The sequence below is a fragment of the Panicum hallii genome, chromosome 2 (genome assembly GCF_002211085.1).
Source record: "Panicum hallii strain FIL2 chromosome 2, PHallii_v3.1, whole genome shotgun sequence".
Taxonomy (NCBI): domain Eukaryota; kingdom Viridiplantae; phylum Streptophyta; class Magnoliopsida; order Poales; family Poaceae; genus Panicum; species Panicum hallii.
In genome coordinates this window covers 57,173,639-57,192,928 of record NC_038043.1, presented here as the reverse complement: position 1 = coordinate 57,192,928, position 19,290 = coordinate 57,173,639, and the positions used below count along the sequence as shown (strand labels likewise).

General features: G+C 46.7%; 3 protein-coding genes and 1 pseudogene across 3 annotated transcripts; 2 read left to right on the top strand and 2 right to left on the bottom strand.

Moving 5' to 3' along the window:
• Positions 1–2,513: 2,513 nt before the first annotated feature.
• Positions 2,514–4,708, top strand: LOC112880024 (NAC domain-containing protein 48-like). The gene is made up of 3 exons (XM_025944474.1): positions 2,514–2,819; positions 2,938–3,251; positions 3,782–4,708. The coding sequence occupies exons 1-3, from the start codon at positions 2,633–2,635 to the stop codon at positions 4,394–4,396; spliced, it is 1,116 nt and encodes a 371-aa protein (XP_025800259.1). The 5' UTR covers positions 2,514–2,632; the 3' UTR covers positions 4,397–4,708.
• A 941-nt stretch (positions 4,709–5,649) lies between these two features.
• On the bottom strand, positions 5,650–10,010 carry LOC112880023 (probable apyrase 2). The gene is made up of 9 exons (XM_025944472.1): positions 9,166–10,010; positions 8,941–9,069; positions 8,799–8,855; positions 8,540–8,632; positions 7,865–8,070; positions 7,323–7,417; positions 6,602–6,816; positions 6,297–6,486; positions 5,650–6,217 (listed from the first exon to the last, which is right to left on the bottom strand). Exons 1-9 carry the CDS (start codon positions 9,487–9,489, stop codon positions 6,108–6,110), a joined length of 1,419 nt encoding a protein of 472 aa, XP_025800257.1. The 5' UTR covers positions 9,490–10,010; the 3' UTR covers positions 5,650–6,107.
• Positions 10,011–10,842: 832 nt separating this feature from the next.
• Positions 10,843–12,573, bottom strand: LOC112880025 (putative 4-hydroxy-4-methyl-2-oxoglutarate aldolase 2). Its single transcript, XM_025944475.1, has 2 exons — positions 12,417–12,573; positions 10,843–11,536 (listed from the first exon to the last, which is right to left on the bottom strand). Exon 2 carries the CDS (start codon positions 11,521–11,523, stop codon positions 11,017–11,019), a length of 507 nt encoding a protein of 168 aa, XP_025800260.1. The 5' UTR covers positions 11,524–11,536; positions 12,417–12,573; the 3' UTR covers positions 10,843–11,016.
• A 1,505-nt stretch (positions 12,574–14,078) lies between these two features.
• Positions 14,079–18,330, top strand: LOC112879394 (annotated as a pseudogene).
• Positions 18,331–19,290: the final 960 nt, after the last annotated feature.

The following is a 19,290-nucleotide window of genomic DNA, read 5'->3' as shown; positions in this document are numbered from 1 at the left end:
ATTCTTTTTTCCATTATTCACGCTATATATATATATATATATATAATCATTCTACGTACCTTTCATCAAACGAATCTTGAAGAGCTTTCAGCTGAGTGACAGTACGTACAGAAGGTCACGCTGAATACGGGTGAATTTAATTTAGTTCCCTAGCTACTTGTGTGCCTGGCGGCTGAAGCAGCCAACGATGAGACAGAAGCGAATGGTCAAGACATGACAGATGAAGGAAGGAAGTGGTAATAATAATAATATGCCTGCAGGGAGGCCGCTGGGCCTGGAGGGTCATCGTCAGCATCAAACCACCGCTCTTTCTTCATGCAATTGGATTCCATCCCTTCAGTTTATTCGTTCGCACCAGCTAGTATAGCAGCAATGTTTATCCATTTCCTTTTAATTTCCCTCATCTCCATTGCACATATTATTGTACATCCATCCATGCACCTGCAGCAGGCATGGGCTCTACCAAACATGCTGAAAAAGTTCACTTATCGCCATTATCCTCTTCGATCTCATCATTTTCGTTCCATCGATTATATTCATTCCTTAACTATATACTACCACTAGTTATTGCTTCTCGTTATTTTTTGCTATCAGCTTAATAATTCTCAGCAATCAGGAATTTAAAAGGCCCTGCTGATTTTTTTTTTCACTCGTCCTGATCTGACGTATACGTACTGGATCCACAGGAACCTCGGTCGTACAGTCACAGAGATGGATGTCAATTTTGGCGAGTGGAGAGAGTAGTGAGGAAGAGTTCCTCTTCCTCCTCGCGTCGGCGTCGCCGTGGATCGCCATCGTCCGTCGCCTTCCCGTCCACAGGTGGCGGCCAGCGCGCGCACGGCGACACGTGCCCCGCCGCGATGACTTACCGCGCCCGCCCGCCAACGCAAGTTACAGCGATCGGTAGACGATGAATGCTATAGCCGCTGTCCACTTTGCTTTGACGACTCGTACACATGGCACCGGGACCTACTGCTACTGACACGAGCTAGCGCACTCTCGATCGATCTTGTCAGCACAAGTGCTAGCTAGCTTCTGCACGGAAAGCTAAGGCTACGGGGCCCAAGCTTTTTTGGCTGCAAGATACCATGCATGCCGTTAACGTTAGCACGTACGTTGCTTGCCAGGAATAATCATCATGTGCTCTTCTTGATAAGATGGTCCTGCCTTTCCATCGACGACCTAGCTAGTTGGGATTCGACCGGCTGCTTGCTTGGGCTGCTAGCTAGCTGGTTGTGATCAGTACTTTACAGATGTTTGGTGCATGTTCTAGCAAGACGACGTCGTCCTGTAGCTAATCTCGACTTAGGCACGCGCACGTTTCTGCTGCTTGGTCATTCAGATTTTCTCTGATGACATCACACGCTTGCATATGGCAACCGATACTTCATGTGCATACAGCAGCTTGATGATATCGATGAGCCGCTCATGCACACTAGAAGATAAGATTTCCCGAGTCATTTTCTTTAGAATCTTCTCCTATGGCTAATATAAGGGTTCTTTAAGATTTTTCTACAACTTTTTCTGTGGCAGGCGCTGATGAGCAGCCTGGTGATCACCAGTTGATGAGATTTGCCTGATTTCTGTGGGTGGGAATATAGTATCTGTGCCTACTTGACTTAGTTGAGATGTGGAGTTAAGAGAGAGCTGGTATGGCCTTTGGATGGACAAGGACCGTACCAGCAGCCACTGAATTCAATTCATCGACTGTAGTGATCGACGATATCACGGTACAGGCAGCTACGACCTATTAGCTATAGCTACCGGGCTGGATCCATTGGATGTGACTTACGAATGAATAATGCCCAGTTTTCCTGGTATTTATTAATTATTACCAGCACAAGGTCAGCACAGCTTTAGCTTTGGTTCCATAAGTCGGCGGATGAAATGCTACCTACCTAGTACTAAGCATGCTTATATATGTAGTGTTGGCTTATTGCAAACTAATCTCTCTCTAACTGTAGGTATCATCAAGCCTTCTCTCGAGTACGGATATCTACGAATGTTATGAGTAATTCCGCTGATGAAACCTCTCGCACATGCGCAAACCATGGGCTGGTGAGTGCGTCCGTACCACTGCATTTAGATAAAGAGTTGTCAAGTTCCCAGTACCACCTAGAATTAAGAACAGCGGAAGGCAGGTAGCTGCCTGCTTGGTGACACCAATCCCGCCGCGGTTTCAAGCAAGAAGAAAGAAAGATACCAAGCAGTGTTATGGCACAGGAGATTGATGAGCCGCTGCTAGTGCTCTGCAACCTGCTAGCGAGGGCGGCTGCCGGCTGGGCTGGGCCTGTCACCACCGCCGGCCGCCGTTGCCTGCTGACGCCACACGCCCCCTCGAGTCATGCCGGACGTGAGGAATAACGAATCGAACGACAGCCCAATTGTAGGTGCCGCTTCTGCCCTCCGGCGAGCCCGCAAATCGCGAGAATGCCAGCGGCCGCGTCACGCTAACGGACAAAGCGGGCTCAACCATATAAGCGGGCCATCCCTTCGTCCCCGAGAGGTTCATTCCACTCTTGATCACTCAGTCCTCGATTCGCTTCGATCGATCGATCTCTCCATCGATCGATCAGCAGCTAGTACTAGTAGCGGATCGTCGGAGCTGAGGACGATATATATATATATATATATGGAGATGGAGATGATCTCCGCGGCGCAGGCGGCGACGTCGCAGCTGCCGCCGGGGTTCCGGTTCCACCCCACGGACGAGGAGCTCATCCTGCACTACCTCCGCAACCGCGCCGCCTCCGCGCCGTGCCCCGTCCCTATCATCGCCGACGTCGACATCTACAAGTTCGATCCATGGGACCTCCCCTGTAAGTCCGTCGCTCATCCCCATTTGATTACATATGTTAGCTACCTGCTGCTTCATATATAGCTTGTACTGGTACCGAGCTGATGATCGACGATGACCTGCGTGCTGCTGATACACAGCCAAGGCCCTGTACGGCGACGGCGAGTACTACTTCTTCAGCCCGCGCGACCGCAAGTACCCCAACGGCATCCGCCCCAACCGCGCGGCGGGCTCCGGCTACTGGAAGGCCACCGGCACCGACAAGCCCATCCACGACAGCGCCACCGGCGAGAGCGTCGGCGTCAAGAAGGCGCTCGTCTTCTACAAGGGCCGCCCGCCCAGGGGCACCAAGACCAACTGGATCATGCACGAGTACCGCCTCGGCCTCGCCGCCGCCAACCCGCTCGCCGCCGCCTACCGCCCACCGTCCAAGTTCAGGAACGTCTCCATGAGGGTACGTCACCTCACCTCACCTCACCGGTCCCGGTCATGGCGACTGTGCTGTGCACGCGTGCGTGCATGGACCGCTCCAATTTGATTCGTTCCTAACGACTGCAACAGCATTCGCGTGTCATGCCGGTCGCATGCATGCTGTGTGCGTGTTGCACTTGCACTTGCACCAGTCGTCGCGCCGCTGGTCGCCACTGCTTTTTCGGTGACCGAACTGCCCTTCCGTCCTGCAGTATTAACCAATTAACTTGAGCCCAACCCAAGGGGTCGTTTGGTTCATCAACTAGTGGGGTGGGGTGAAGCACGGCCGATCGATCAATCATCCACACCGGCGCTAGCTAGCATCGCCGTCGCCGTGAATGGCAGCTTGCCGGTGCACGCAACAGCTAGCTAGAAAATTAGACGCATTATAATTAGTATGATTTGCCCGCGAGTTGGGTAGTAGGCGGCTAGCTGGCTGGCTGGCTGCTGCTGACAACGATGGCCATGACATGACGGTCATCGATGACATACATCTTCGTGCCGTGCGTGCAGCTGGACGACTGGGTGCTGTGCCGGATCTACAGGAAGTCCGGGCAGGCGTCGCCGATGGTGCCGCCGCTCGCCGACTACGAGCACCTGGACCACGACGACCCTTCCTCCGGCGGCTTCGACGACATCTGCAGCTTCTACGCGCCCACCAGCAGCAGTGGTGCTACTACTAGTAGTACGACCGCCAGCAGCGCCTTCATTCAGCAGCAGCCGCCGGCGCTGCTGCTGCCGAGGCTCCCGAAGATCCCCTCCATCTCCGAGCTCTTGGACGAGTACGCGTTCGCGCAGATCTTCGACACCGCCGGGCCGGCCGAGCAGGACCCGCTCGCCGTGCACCCCTCCCTCAACCAGCTCCTGGCCGTCGGCGACAGCGCGCACTCCGACCTGACGATCTATTCGCCGCCCCCGGTCGCCGGCGGGAAGCGCAAGGCGACGTCGTCGATGGGTCCGGACGAGTGCGGCGGGATGATCACTGCTGGCCGCCACCAACACCCGCCGGCCAAGAGCTCGAGGCTCAACGGGTCGTGCTTGGACGCGCCGCAGCCGGCGAGCTCCTTGCCCGCGACGTCGTCCGTGCTGGGCGGCGGCCTCAAGCATCACATGCTCCCTCAGTTCTAGTTGACTTTTAGTTAATTTGGCATCATCAATCAAATCTACGGATCACCTGCGGCGCATGCATGCATTATGATGGGTGGTCGTGCGACGAAGAAGTACTGTACGTACTGGAACTAGTATTGGACAAGTACGCGTATGCATACGATTTTTTTCTCCCGTATTCATTTCAGGCGCAGTGCAAACCTAGCTGGAGCTTGATTGATCTCATGTACTACTGCTTTTTTAGTTACGAGAATATGTAGCCAGATCACTATAATAATGATTCTTAATTTACTGGAAATGCACGGTAAAAGATCATATGGGTGTGTTTTATTTTTTCTACCTCTGTAAATGAAATGGTGTCGATCGATGTTGCTTGCCGTAGTTGAGTACTGGTGGGTTGGACCTTTCAGCGATTACTTTTATGTTCACTAGTAAAGCTATTTTTCTTTGCTTTCCGGGATTATAGTATGGTGGTAGCCGCCATTATTGCGCAACAAATGATTCTCTGGTATTAGGAAAGAAGTGGCAGAGGATATATGTGATTACTAGTGGAAGACACTTTTGATTCCGCTAGCTTGAAGCTGTCAGCTGTGCGTTGATGCAAGCATGAGCGAGCTACTGGTACGAGATTCAATGGCACTAGGGATGCTTTAGGTTATTTCAGACAAGGAAGCTGGTACAAAGTTTCAACCCGTTCGTCCCACCAAAATCATACATCTCTGGATCGATGAAACAAACCGAACCAATCATGGGCGCGACGTGGTGGTTTCAGCTTTGCTTACACCTGACACTCCATTTTCAGGTGAGGTCGGCACAATGATTTTTTACTTGACGGGAGTTATCCACATGTAAAGTTTTCCACACGGTCACCGGGCGCTCAGAAAGTCATGGAACGAACTGCACTGGTTCTAGAGCGTGCCACGTTTCATTCAGCCAGCACTTCTCCCCCGTTGGCTCCTCAGGTTCATACTTGTCCCTGTTTTTACCTCACTCATGACGCACCACAGCTCGGAGATTCCCTGAGCGCAAAGGAGTTTTTACCCACGGTGTTGCTCCTCTGAAACCGAGAGAGCACAGCAGTAGCGAATCAGAATAGGCAAAATTGCATCGGTAAATCGACGATAGCAAGGCCACCTTTGCTCGAAAAGCCCGACAAACAACCATCAGCCTAATTAGGCCGGCACCAGCCGCTTGCCGCTGCGTCGTTTCGTTTCCATCAGGAACTGAAGTGCACTGGCGCAGCAACCAGCAGCTAGCTCAAGCTCAGCTCTTCGAGACGACGAACACAATATACCCTGGTTTAGTTCTCTCAGGCACAACCACAGCCACAGCCACGGCCGCATGAAGCCAGTCTTTCAGTTACAAAAGGGCAAAGCCTCTGGATCCATTCTTAACTACTGACGAAGTCATATCTTCAGTCAATGGATGATACATCTGTGCATTTCCAGTGAGCGAATGATGTGCTTATGCACATCCTTGTGTTCTTTGTAGAGGTCAAAAAGAATGATAGAGGCTCTCATCTTACTTGCATAAGTACAAAAAAAATAGGGCTTACAATGGACCAAGTACAACAGTGCCTTGTGTATAAAGCTATAATATAGGAGGCCGAATGAATTGAATGACAAAATGGTGACTTCAGCAAGCCGCAACACCAATCGTATACGGAAACCTCTCGACCCAAAATTTCATGATGTCAACACCTTCTGGTGTTCCCTGCTAAACTGTTTTCTGCCTATGAAGATGCAACCTCAATGGCACTGCCTAGAGGCCACGCTGCTTCTACATATGCGCCGTTGTAAGGGACCTTCTTTACCAAGGTCATCTCATGGTCTGCATCAACGCCTGCAAGAACAAAAGCAAATTAAGTGAGAGTTGCGCTTAAAACCTTCAAGCTGATTATTTTCATTTGATCAAACCATACCAAATCCATCCACAAGCAGTGTGTACTGGTAAACAAGATCCAAGCAGATATATGGAAGGTTATCCTTTTGTACACCAGGGTATGCAGCTTCGGCATCCTTCACGCTCAACTTACAAGCACGCTTGGCAGCTTGTTCAAAGTCTGAGGGTTTAACCTTAGCCACAGCTGCCTTGGGGTTTACAAATCCAGCCTGAGCAAACAGCAGGATATTATTAGAAATGAATACTGATAAAACAAGAATGCTGAACTGAAATCAAGTTCAGAAGTTCAGACAAAATGCTAGAATCAGTTGCAAAAAACCTTACCTCAGCAGCCCTGTCAAAGAAAAACGATGCTACAAAGAGATTCTTCTGTCCAGCACCACCACCACCATTCCAAATGCCACCAAAAGAACATTTCATGTGGGTGCATGCTTCATCCACTTTAAGAGCTTTCACTGCATCATCCTTGCATTTTGAATAACTTGCACCAGAAGGTGAAGCCGAGGCTTCAAATGTTTCATCACCATATTTGTATTGCCCTACAGACACAGATAAGACCAAATACAATATGTGCAGTCAGTAAAACGTCAGATGATCATGCATATAAAGTTGTGGCACAAAGCATGCCATATAGAAATTTAAAATTTCATATCCAACCGGGCTCATAATCCCTTATCTGTCCATGTCTTGTTATCTGTCTATGAGTATAGTCACATTCAGCAGCACAACAATATCTTACTGACATTTCTTGTCCACAAGGTCATATAAACGAAAATCAACAAGATAAGACATAGCTATTATCTCAGAGAATAAGAACAGACATAGAATGAAATCGAGGGAAACAGCCACCTGAATTTGCTACAAAATGAGCAGCTATCCCTTTAGTGTACAAAATACTGAAGAAACTTAACAAAGTAAATCATCATCTTTTAATAACAGAGATACGGACGCATCAACTTCATTGGCAGGGAGCTAAATCATTATTATATTACACAAAAAGGAAAGGCATGATAGAAGAGAGTAGAGTACAAGTAAGCAATCATACCTTGATATCCTTCTAACATACAGTTGCTGTAACCATTGCCATTGCCAGCTTTTAAGACCTCTGCTCTAGCAGCCAGCAACCCATAGTGCAAATAGCTGGAAAAAAAAGCAGTTATAATCATGTGATGTGATTTGCGATAGACATTCACCAAAATGCACACAAAGCACTAGTGCATGACTTTACACCTTGAAGCAGTACTGAAGTACTGGTTTTTAGGTCACAACTTTTACACATAATGGTGTAATATGCCCTGAAGGTTGCTTGGGCATAAGTGTTGTGCTATTTCTGCTTTTGTCATTACATAAGAATTCCCTTGAGTTGCCATTTTCAGAACTACAACATTTTATGCTTTTTGGTGAAAATATAACCTATGAATCCAAATAGGTTGAAAAGGGATTTACAGGACTGGAACACAATGGAGAGCTTAAACAGGTTTGGGAATGTTTATTTCTGTTTGTTAATCCTTAGGTTTCCACATGCAAGATTCATAAATTAGAAGGATTTTTTAAAACAGCAGCAATCAGAAGAATTTTAACACTGACCTGTGAACATAAAGATAATATGTGGTTCCTTTAAGGAAGAGTTTCTTCACATATGAGTCTTCCCCATCAGATGGTTTAGGAGCCTTTTCTGCATCCTTCTCTGCAATAGCATATGCCATTTGGACAGATCCACCACCAAGATCGACCACTCCAACTGTGTCTGCATAAGTCTTTCCCAAATTTCCCAACAGATAATTGATAGTGACCTATAAGAAGAGAAAGAGGAGTTATACATGTTTCTGACTTTCCAGAGTAAAGTCTGAATTTAAAAGGAAATACACAAGTGATTTCTCAACACTTCCACACCAACTGTGAATAAATCCTAAGACCTCACATGGATTGTTTGATCAGGAGATATCAAAACCTCTATCACACCTTCTAGCCTTATTGTATTAGAACTTGATGAATTTAAACTTATTAACTTTTATGAATCTACACTGGTTTGAACCCTGGCTTATATACAACTATATACTGCAGCATGCTGGATATCATTTGTCCAAAAGATTGACAGACTGATTGCCCACTGAAGTATTTTAAGTCCAAGTGATTGCAGGTACACTAGCTAATGCCATCAATACAGAGCCTGAGCTACATTGCATGGTGCCAAACATTCTGAGAATCAGCTGGACAATGGTAATGCCGAAGAGCAATGGTTACATAAGGGCAGCATCATACCCACTCGTACGCCCCTTCCTGCGACCCATCAAGAACCGTAACCCAATCTGCTTGGTTTTTGAACGAACTCTTATCACGAAGAAGATCCCTAACCTGCACCAATCGTGGATCCGGCAGCGGTCAAGTTGAGTCAGTAAAAATAATTATGATCATAGTAATAAAACTAAAAAAAGCGAATTTATTACAGAAACAATACTATGCCCACTGATGAAGACAGTTATGACATCACTCACAAGAAAAGGGTATAAGAGAAATTTACCGCTTGCAAGATCTCCTCAGACTTCTGCGCTCCCAGATTCCTCAGCCCTGCGGTGGCCTGCGCATGAGTAGAGAAAGAGGGCAATAAGAACATCATCAAGCACCGACTACAAAATCAACTACTGGTGCGGCGTGCCACCCACCCCGACTCTGACGGGAGTTTGGTCGCGCAATTCCGCAGGTACCACTCGCTTGGCTTCATCAAGGAGAGAGACGAGCGACTCGGCAGCCTCCCGCGGGTCACTGGCGTAGGCGCTAAGTCCCGGTTTTTTCTGCGAGCGGAAGGGCGGTAAGATGATGAGGAGATGTGGACCAGATCCAGATCCAATTGATGTGCATTACCGGTACAATTAGTTAGTGTAGTTTACCTGGACGAAGAGCTCGATCTCGCTGCCAATGTTGACCAGATCCAGGTTGGCGTCGAAGCAGAAGACGTGGACGCGGCTGCCGGAGCTCCCGGCGTCGAAGATGACGGCGTACCTCTTAGCACCGGCGGCGGCGTCCAAGGGCCCCGACCTCCTGGAGGATGCGGCGGCGGTTGAGGATGCGGGCGAGCGCGGCATGAGGAGGAGCACGAGGGAGACGAGGGCGAGCGGGGCGAGGAGGACGAGCAGGACGCCGCGGTAGCGGTGTAGTCGGTCGGCGAGCGTGTCCTGGCGGCCGTTGGGCAGCGCGGAGTAGCGCGGGCGCATCTTGGCGTCGGTGGGGAGGAGGAGGTCCGGGGAGGAGGGCGTGCGGTAGCGGATGCGCCCGGGGGGCGTGGGCGACGGCTTGACCGCCTCCTGCTCCACGGGATCCAGGGCTCCGCGCCTGCGCGCGCGCCGCGCGCGTCGGTGGTGGATCTGCTGCTGCTGCTGCTCCGGCTGCGGCTGCGACTGCGTCGTGGTGGACGACGCACGCGGCTGCGTTTAAGGCGGGCGCGGGAGTGGTGGTGTGGTGGATTCGAGTTGACCTCGGCCTTGGGATCGCGTGTCGTCGGGGCGGGGGCAGCGAGCTGGAAATGCGAGCCGAGCCGCCTCGGGATCTGCCGCGAGAGGGAGGGGAGAGCCGGAGAGGGCGAGGGAGTAGGAGGGAGATGCTCTGCTGATCTGCTCACGACACACCAGGCAGGGGGCAAGGAAGGGTGGGAAACCGGCGGGTTTGGATTGGGGACTGCCCGCGCCGTGCCGGTCGCTGTCCTCTACTCGCCGGAACGCGGGCCGCGCGTTGCTTCTTGCTTTGCTTTCAGAGTTTGGCCGCGGGCGGGCACCGGAGGAAGCTGCTGCTCTGCTCTAGCGCGGCTTGCAAGGGACTCCACTCCACCCCACCGGCGCGTGTTTGGTACGAAAAGTTCTTACTGGTTGACCGCGTACGCAGATTACCATGTTGATCATGGATTGTGAACAACTACTAATTTTCTACGGCCACCTCATGTCTTGGCCTTTTTCTTCTCTCCGTTCGTCAATGTTTCGTTAGAAATCCGGTGCTGAAGAAGGGTCGATTAGTTTAGATGACAAGCTGTGGAGATGGTGGATCGTACACCGATTCTAGACCCGTTAGCTGTTAGGCAAAAACAGTCATCTCAGAGATAGACCTTCAAAGATGCACTAGCTTCATCAACACATAGAATACAACTCTAACAGATCTATATACACATTGATCAAGGCAGTCACATCCCTAGCTTCTTGGTGCCACACTCTGAGCAGTTTTTTTTTTAATAATATGAGCAGAGTTTTGATGCTGCCTCGCCATGGCGTCCGTCGGACAGGCACCGTGAGGAGACGACGACGACGACGAGAATACCTCTACGTTGGGCCGGCCCGATTATGGCCCACCGTTTTGTTAGGAGAGCATTCTTCCTCCTCCGGAGGCAAGATCACGAGCAGCTCTGGTGCAGACTGAATTGCTACACAAACCTGCACGAGGCACAAGAATTCTCTCCGCGGAAAAGGAAATGCTCCATAAAAGTTGCTGGCAAGACACACAACACTCCCTTTTGAAGTACACCAACAAGGAATCCAATGTAAATCGTGCAGACGAAACTTCACCAGAATAAGAGTTCACAATTCCAAAAATTGATCGACAACAATTTGTAACATCCAATAATTATTCCTGGCAATTGTGTGATCCAACAACAATCCATTATTACAGGTTCAGACAGAACGCCAAGAGGCAAGGACAAGAGCAGCCCTGCTTTTATGTGCCCAATTCTTATACACACGTACAAAGAGGGAATGGGTCTACACGGTCAACTCCGTCCTCGAGACAAGAATGCCATCCGTATCGGCATAGAGCCATTCGCCATCGCAAATCCTAGTTCCTGCGATGGTCACAGGCACATGCTTCTCACCAATGCCCTTCTTGTTTGCCTTCATCGGGTGGGAGTTGAGAGCTCGAACACCAATGTCGCAGCCGTTGATCTCATCAACATCCCTGATGCACCCGTTCACCACGATGCCAGCCCACCCATTGTTCTGTGCCTGCTGGACAGGGTTGCCACCCAGAATGGCACAGCGCAAACTCCCACCACCATCAACCACAAGGACCCTGCCGTGGCCTTTCTCCTCAAGGAACTCACGGATCAGAACATTGTCCTCATAGACCTTCAGCGTCACAATAGGACCAGCAAAAACTTGGCGCCTTCCGTAGATTTGGAAGATGGGATGGAGAGCACGAAGCTCACCATTCATAATCAAATGAGGATTAGCATCACATACTTCAGCAGTGGCCAGCGGCAAGGCAGCCATATTAGCTTCACTCCTGCTTGTCATCAGAAGAGAAGGTAATAAAACACTGACCCAAACGAAATCAACAGAGCAAGCTATACCTTGCATAAGAATAACAACAAATTCTCCAAAGAAGAGCATCCTTTAAATCTTTAGAACTTGAAGACATACATAGATCGCTAGCAGAAGTTAATGTAAAGGTTCCACTTGTGAACATCAAGAAATTTTCCAAAATTTAACTGCCAAACTGCTACGGAGCAGAACCAAATTTCTTTGTTATTACTGCACCAGCGTACATCATCACAGAGAAATATAAGGTCCAGGCTTTGGTGAAAAACATAAGCCACTATGTCTCTCTATTTGACAGACGACGAATAATAGTGTCTGCCTCAGCACAAAGGCTCAAATCTCTGAGACGGTTGGGCAAATCATATGTTACAGGTGGTTTTCAAAGAGGCGAAAGGTCGCTAGATGTTTGAGTTATGACTTGCGAATCCGAAATTATACATGGGAATATTACCATATTATATGATTGGGGTGAATTGGAAAAGGAATATATCGGATTTGCATTAGTAAACTCTCGCACCAGCATGAAAACAGCTGTTTTATACTAAAATAATAACAATCCGTTTGTTTGGCACCCCAAGTACGAAAAGAGGCGCAAATCGACGCTACAACCTTGGTATGACTGATGTGGCATACTCTTCCCAGGTGATGAAACACACGGAAGTGACACAGATCCCACCTAGAAGTTAGGGGCGGACCCAGTATAGGACTACACCCAATAATTTTTGCAAAAAAGATCGAAGTTCTTACATAAAATACACGGTCAGATCCGAATACAAATAGCATAGATCAGGGGTTTGGGTGTTCGATTTAACACAGCACGAAGGGAAGAGAATGGATGGGCATACCCCTTTCGGTCTCCGGAGAAACGGGCAAAGGGCGGCGCGGTGCCACTCGCCCTGTCGTCGCCGGGAGGAAAGGAGGTCGCGACGGAGATTGAGAGCCGGTGGCGTGTGGGAGACGAGACAGAGCAGGAAAAGGGGAGGGTGTGGGTGTGTTTGTCGAACAGGCCCATGGACCACGGCCCGTAAGTTTCATTCAGCAACCAGCAGATTAATTTTTTTCCCTTCATTTTTCCCATTTATTCTATCTTCCTTTTAGATACCTTTCTTTTAGTACTTTCAGTAATTCATTATTTCATAAATTCGTGGCTTTCAAATATTTTAAATGATTGATTCAACATTTTTTGGAACCTATTTCAACAATTTTTTTAACATATGTTCAACATCTTTTGCTAAAAGAAACATATGTTCAACATTCCACGTTCAAATGTTGAAATTGTAATATCAAAATTTCTGAAAATAATAAATGTGTTGATTTATTCTACACCTATAAACATTTAATAAAACCTAGGTCAACACTTCAGCATTTTACAACAACTAGTCGTTTTAAACCATTGTTTTTTTTAAAAAAAAGATGTACATTGAGTCTTATTTTGTTGAATTAATTATAATCATTCTAACTCAATTGGATCTTAATATGGGTGCGCTAATTGAGAGAAAATACACTTTAATTTTCAAACTCCAATCAAAATATCTTGTCACAACCACTCATGCTTTCCAATCTCAATCAACTACGAGCCCTTGCTCACCCCTTCTTGATTTGCTAGGTTACTAAGAGCCCGGTTGGTTGGATGCCAGTTTTTGCCAAGCCAAAATCATAGCAAGCCAATATATTGGCTTACCAAAATCAGGGCATGCTAAAGTGTTGGTAAGAAATTTAAATATTCATTTGGTTTAGTGCCAACCAATACTCTCTTTTTTTCTTAAACCTCTTAAAGTTTCAGAAGTTTCGAGAAACTCGCCATGATTTTGGTCAAAATGACCAATTTCTAGGCATGAATCAATTGATAGCCAAATTTTATTGGTATGCCTTGATTTTGGCATGGCAAAAATTGGTAGCAAACCAAGCAGGCTCTAAAAGGTTTTGGTTTTTCACTCACGCATCCGGGCTTACTCTCCTACTTTTGTCTTAGGAAGCTCAAATTATGCAATTTGATGCTAACTACACGAATCTAACACAGTGGAAGGCATGGAAGATATGATCAGACAAGACACTTACTAAAAAATCAAATCACATCCAACATAGGACATGAGTCAATTATTCATACAAAAATAGGAAATTTTACAACCAAAACATGAGCAACGTTATGAATTTGAGGAATTGTCAGGCGGTGACCATGATAGGAGTAGCACGTGTGGCAAAAAATTTAGTCGACTTGTAATTAAGGTGTAACTAACACCACATCAGCAACATATAGTCTATTTGGTAGTTGATATTTTCTAGATTAATATCTCAGTAAAAAATACTCATTGAATAGGAAAGAAATTAATATCGTAACACATGACAATAGGGCTATAACTAAACAAAGTATTATAATATGTTTGGATACAAAGCGTGCTCTGCTGGAGTTGAGTGAAGCCGCTCTCGCCGGGATTGGAGTTCCCACGTGGCAACTTGGCACGCGGCGACCGCAAGCCCCCCACACCATCTGTAGTTGACGCACACAATCGCCACTCGCCCGTGCGGCGCAATAATGGCAGTCGTGGCGGTGGCCCTCCGTCGTCTCCTTCCCGGCGATGCCCCAGTCTCTTCCAGCCTACGCCTCCTGCGCACGTCGCCATCATCCCCGAAGCGGCGAAGTTAACATGCCACCAGCCGGTGCAGCCGCCGCCTCGGTTCTTCACACTTCGATCCCCCACTCCTCAACACCCACCCTCCCGTCCCCACCACCCCTCCTCCATGGCCGCCACCGCCGCCGAGCACCTAGACGACGATGAATTCGACGACTTCAACCCGCACCCCTACGGCGGCGGCTACGACATCTCCGCCACCTACGGCTCCCCGCTCCCGCCTTCCCCCGCCACGTGCTACCCCGTCTCCTCGCGCGCCTCAGTCCCCGCCCCCACTGCTCCGCAGCCACGATCTCCGCTTCCCCAGCCGCCACCGCCACTCCCTCAGCGGCCTGCGCCTGCTCCGTCGCTGCCGTCCCCTCCCGCGCAGCCGCGGCCCAGCCCGCCGCAGCCGCCCGTGGCGGAACCGTACTACTGGCCCAAGCCGTACGACTACGGGGATGCGCCGCGTTACCAGCCGGTGTACGCCACGCCGGAGGTGTTCCGCGGGTGGCCATTCATGCCGGGGGCGCCGTGCCGCTCGACGTGCGGGCGCGACTACTGGAGGCAGTGCATGCGGGGGCTCGATTACCTCTTCGGCCACTCCGACGGGTACGGGGAGCGCCGGATCGGGGTGGACTGCCTCGGGGTCCCGGTCTACGCCAACAGGAAGGGGGGCGTCGAGGACGCCGTGGTCGTCGAGGTGGCGCCGCCGGCCACCGGGACCGTGGAGTGGCACGACGCCGGCGAGGAGCAGTATCAGAGCAATGTGAGCAGCTACACACCACGCCACTCTGAATTTTCTGAACTCGCCTGACTGCCTGAGTTTGTTACTGACGGATGAGGGCTTCCTCTGCTGTTTTGTTTGGTTGGAAACAGCGATTGTCCTGGTATGGGAATGCAGAAGAGGAGACATACGCATATGCACAGCCCACATACACTTCCTATGATCGTTCCTATGAACAGTCCTATGGTGTTTCGGATGAAACTACCTGGTTTCCTAATCAGAGCTACCAGGAGGTCTGCAAAGAGGAGGAATATCAACATCAGGTACCTATCGTACATGAGTAATCAATAAGAGTGCGTAATTTTGATTTATAGCATGGGCGCTTAGCTCAACCATACTGTTCTGACAGTTTAATCTGCCAATTACATTGTTCGATTTATCTGTCAGTGTCACTGCACTAGTTAGGCTTGTGCATTCAAGTGCTGTGTAACAAAACTATTTTAAACTATCAGACACATATTTGTTTCCACCCCACGTGATGTGTGCCATCTTTAATAGGAAAAGTTGACTTGTCTAATATATAAAAGAGCTTGACGTGTAGAAAGAGAAGCCAAGAAGTGCCAAAACAAACATAGCATCGTTTATGTTCCAGGAGCTAGATGTTTCAGTTTGTACAATTAACCTATTAATTATCCATTACTTTGGAACCTTTTAAACTGCTGCAGCATGACTTATTTGCTTCTGAAAACCCTTTTTCTAATTACATGCAGGAGTTCTTGTCTTACAATGATGACAGTAACATTTCATCTCAGCCTATTTTTAGCTACAATAAGCATTTTGGTGAACAACCACTGCATTTTCATGTTAAGCCTCCAGAAACAGTTTCTCCTCACAATTTGGAGTACTATGAGGTTTGTTATATGGCAGACCCATTTCTTTGTGTTTTATTTTTGTTTTATGGGACATGACTTTCTGACTTTCCTGGATTGATTAATTAATATGCTTCTTGAGGCGAAGCTCGTGTATCTTAGCACATCTTACCTTTATCACTCCTCATGATTATGAGCTAAATTACATTTTCTTCCTGATGTAGAACTTCTTGACATACAACAACCAAAATAATCTGTTGATTACGTTGTTTGGTTCATCTGTCACTTAACGCATTAGGCATATGCAGTCCTGCTGTCTAACAAATCCATTTTAAACTATCACATACATATTTGTTTCCAAACCACGTGATTTGTGCTATCTTCAATAGGGAAAAAACTACTTATCTAATAAATAAAAGAGTTTGACGTGTCGAAAGAAGTACAGTAGCCAAGAAATGCCAAAATAAACAAAGCATTCTTTATTTTTTAGGAGCTAGATATTTCAGTTTTACACAATTTAACCTATGGTCCATTATTTTTTAACCTTTCAAACTGCCGCAGCAGACTTCTTTGCTTCTGAGAACCTTTTTAATATTACATGCAGGAATTCTTGTCTTACAATGAAGACAGTAAGATTTCGCCCCAACCTATTCTTAGCTACAATCAGCATTTTGGTGAACAGCCACTACATTTTCATGTTGAGCCTCAGGAAACAGTTTCTTCTCACAAGTTAGAGTACTATGAGGTTTGTTATCTGGCAGCCCTTATGGGATATACTTTCCTACTTTCCTGGATTGTCTGGACTGATAAATTAATATACTTCTCAGGCGAAGCCATGTATTTATAGTAAATCCTACCTTTATCAGTCCTCGTGATACTGAACTAAATTATATTTGCATTCTGATGTAGAACTTCTCAACATACAACGACCAAAATAATGTTGATAATTTGGAGAGTTTGGGACAATCGTATGAGATACAACCTTATACTCACATGCCTCATGATCAACTTGAACCTTATAGGCCTTCATGGTCTCTGAATCCGGGATACTATGAGGCCTGCACGGAAGGGACTCAATATGATAATGTAAGTTGGATAACATCATATGTTTTGCCTTGCTACGTATATTGTTCAGATTTCACGTCTAATTTTATTTCATGAAATTTTTCAATACTTGGTGTGATTTCTTTATGCTTTCTGTGTAAGCCATCCCATTATATCCAATCTGAAGATTATTTGCATCTTAGCTGCAGTCTTATGGATACATTTTGGAGCTCTCTCCATTTATAGAGACTCACTGAAGATTTTGATTAGATGAAATCATACTGTTTGCATGCGGTGTGTCTGTGGAATCTAATTATTCTGTAATCACCTTTACTTGCAGCATACACTGTCATCTAGTGAATGCTGGGATTTGTCAAGCTTATTTATGTCTCCATTCTATCCTCAAGAAATGCAAGTATATGAGCAGTCTTATGGTGATGAGAATGTCTAAATTGGCAGAGCAACTGGAACATGCTTTCTGAAGATGACCATCAGATAACTAAATCAGTATGTACAAGTATTTAGATGTTTTGTATAGTTTGTTGTCACATAAATCTAGGCCTATACTACACTGCTTACTGCAACTAACCTGTTGCTCCATGTGCGATTGCATGTGCCATAATATCCTTTCCATTTCTCCTTGGTGGTTGATGGGTGGCCTTTTTGTGCAGTTGGCCGTTTTCTTTCTTGGATGGCTAAACAGAGCGCCCCCCCCCCCCCACCCCCCAAAAAAAAGTCTTGAAATGCAGTAAATCAAAATATCATGATATACGTTATGCAAGCGATGTATGCATTCCTCACTTGCTGTATCAAAAGCTAGGCTGGAACCTTGTTGTTTTCCCATCTAAGCAGACATAACCATAATACTACTGCATATATATCTGATTTTGGATATATCTGGCACCTAGACATAACCATAATACTACTGCATATATCTGATTTTGGATATATCTGGCACCTAGTTGTTCTGCTTAGATAATCTGTGTCCTGTCCTGGGTAGCTTGAGCATCACTGTTGGACCTGTACATAACATACAGAATCGTTTTCAACTCCTATTACTCCATTGAACCATTGTTTCTTTAGCATAGCTGTATTTCTGTCTGACAATGGCACACATGAAATGCTAAGCTTGGTTTAAACTGGCAATTTCAAGTGTTTTTTTTTCTTGGAGCATGTCGGCATACAAAATCTTTTTGTCATTTGACATTCTTCTACCTTTTTTGTGCTGGAGTGTTGTTTGGCTTCATCTTTGGCTAACAAATTGATTCAATGTGCAACATGCAGGGTGATGGAGCTAACCCTATTTATCACTTCTTCTGGCCCTTTGGAGAGTATTCAACCTATACTGTATACTCTGTATTTTAATCATGTTGCTTCAGGTTCAGCTGTATAATTGTATCTGCTTTTGTTTTAAATTTACCTGGCCAAGTGTAAATTAAAACTTTATTTGTAAGAGATTATGTTCCAAATATATAAAAGATCAATTGTTGCAGTGCTGACTTGAGAGACATTCATCGTATTCTGATTAAGCTAACCTGTACTACGTTTTTCCTTATCAGTGCTTGTTTGGTAACAGAATATTATGAATTTATATTGTGAATATCATCACATATTACGCCTGAGTTCTTTTCAGCCTGCTTTATCCAGAAGTTACAAGATGGCTTAATTCGTACTCAGTCTCAATTTACAATTTTTGATCTTGTCCAACTAACCTAGTTGTTTTGCCATCCTCTGTATGTTTTTCACCATGTCCTGTCTCATTTATTAGGTGCTGGAAAACAAAACGATCATGTCACGATCTTCGTGGTGCTCTGCTTGCTCTGCGTGTCATTTGATACCAGAGGGCAGAGGCCATCCTATAGCTTGTTCAACCACTTGCTGTTGTACCCTTTTCAATTTCTATGAGGATAATCATTCGCAAGATGTTCTATAAAACATTTCTTCATGGTACTTGCTACTTTCTTGGCAGAATTGTTCCGCGATTGCCCCTTTTCAAGCTATTTATTTCAATACTGGGGAAATTTGTAGACAGCACATCACAATGTAATTCTCGACGTTTGAGTTAAAAAAAAACATCACAATGTATCCAGGACACTGTTGCCTATCAAGAAACTGTGTGTTCTTAACTCTTCATTCTGTTATCATTCCTATGCAGTGACAAAAAGAAAAGCCCAGAGCTGCACTGTTTTCAGGACTTCTAAATTGCCTGAAAACTGGATTATCAAGCAACCAAAAGGGAACTTGATGAGGGCTATGAAGCTGCTACGGCTCCATCCAGTTACAGAATTCAATTTACGAAAATGGATCCATCATTCCAAGCACGATCTGTCGACAGGTAAGCTGTCACTTCTGTGTATCTCCTAGGCCCGTAGTCTGCTGGTGCCCAACAGGAAATCCTTTGTTGCTTAGCTAGTGTTCGTTGCTAGCTATTTTCAGGTAAATCTTTGCAACTATCCTGGGCCTCCTTGGC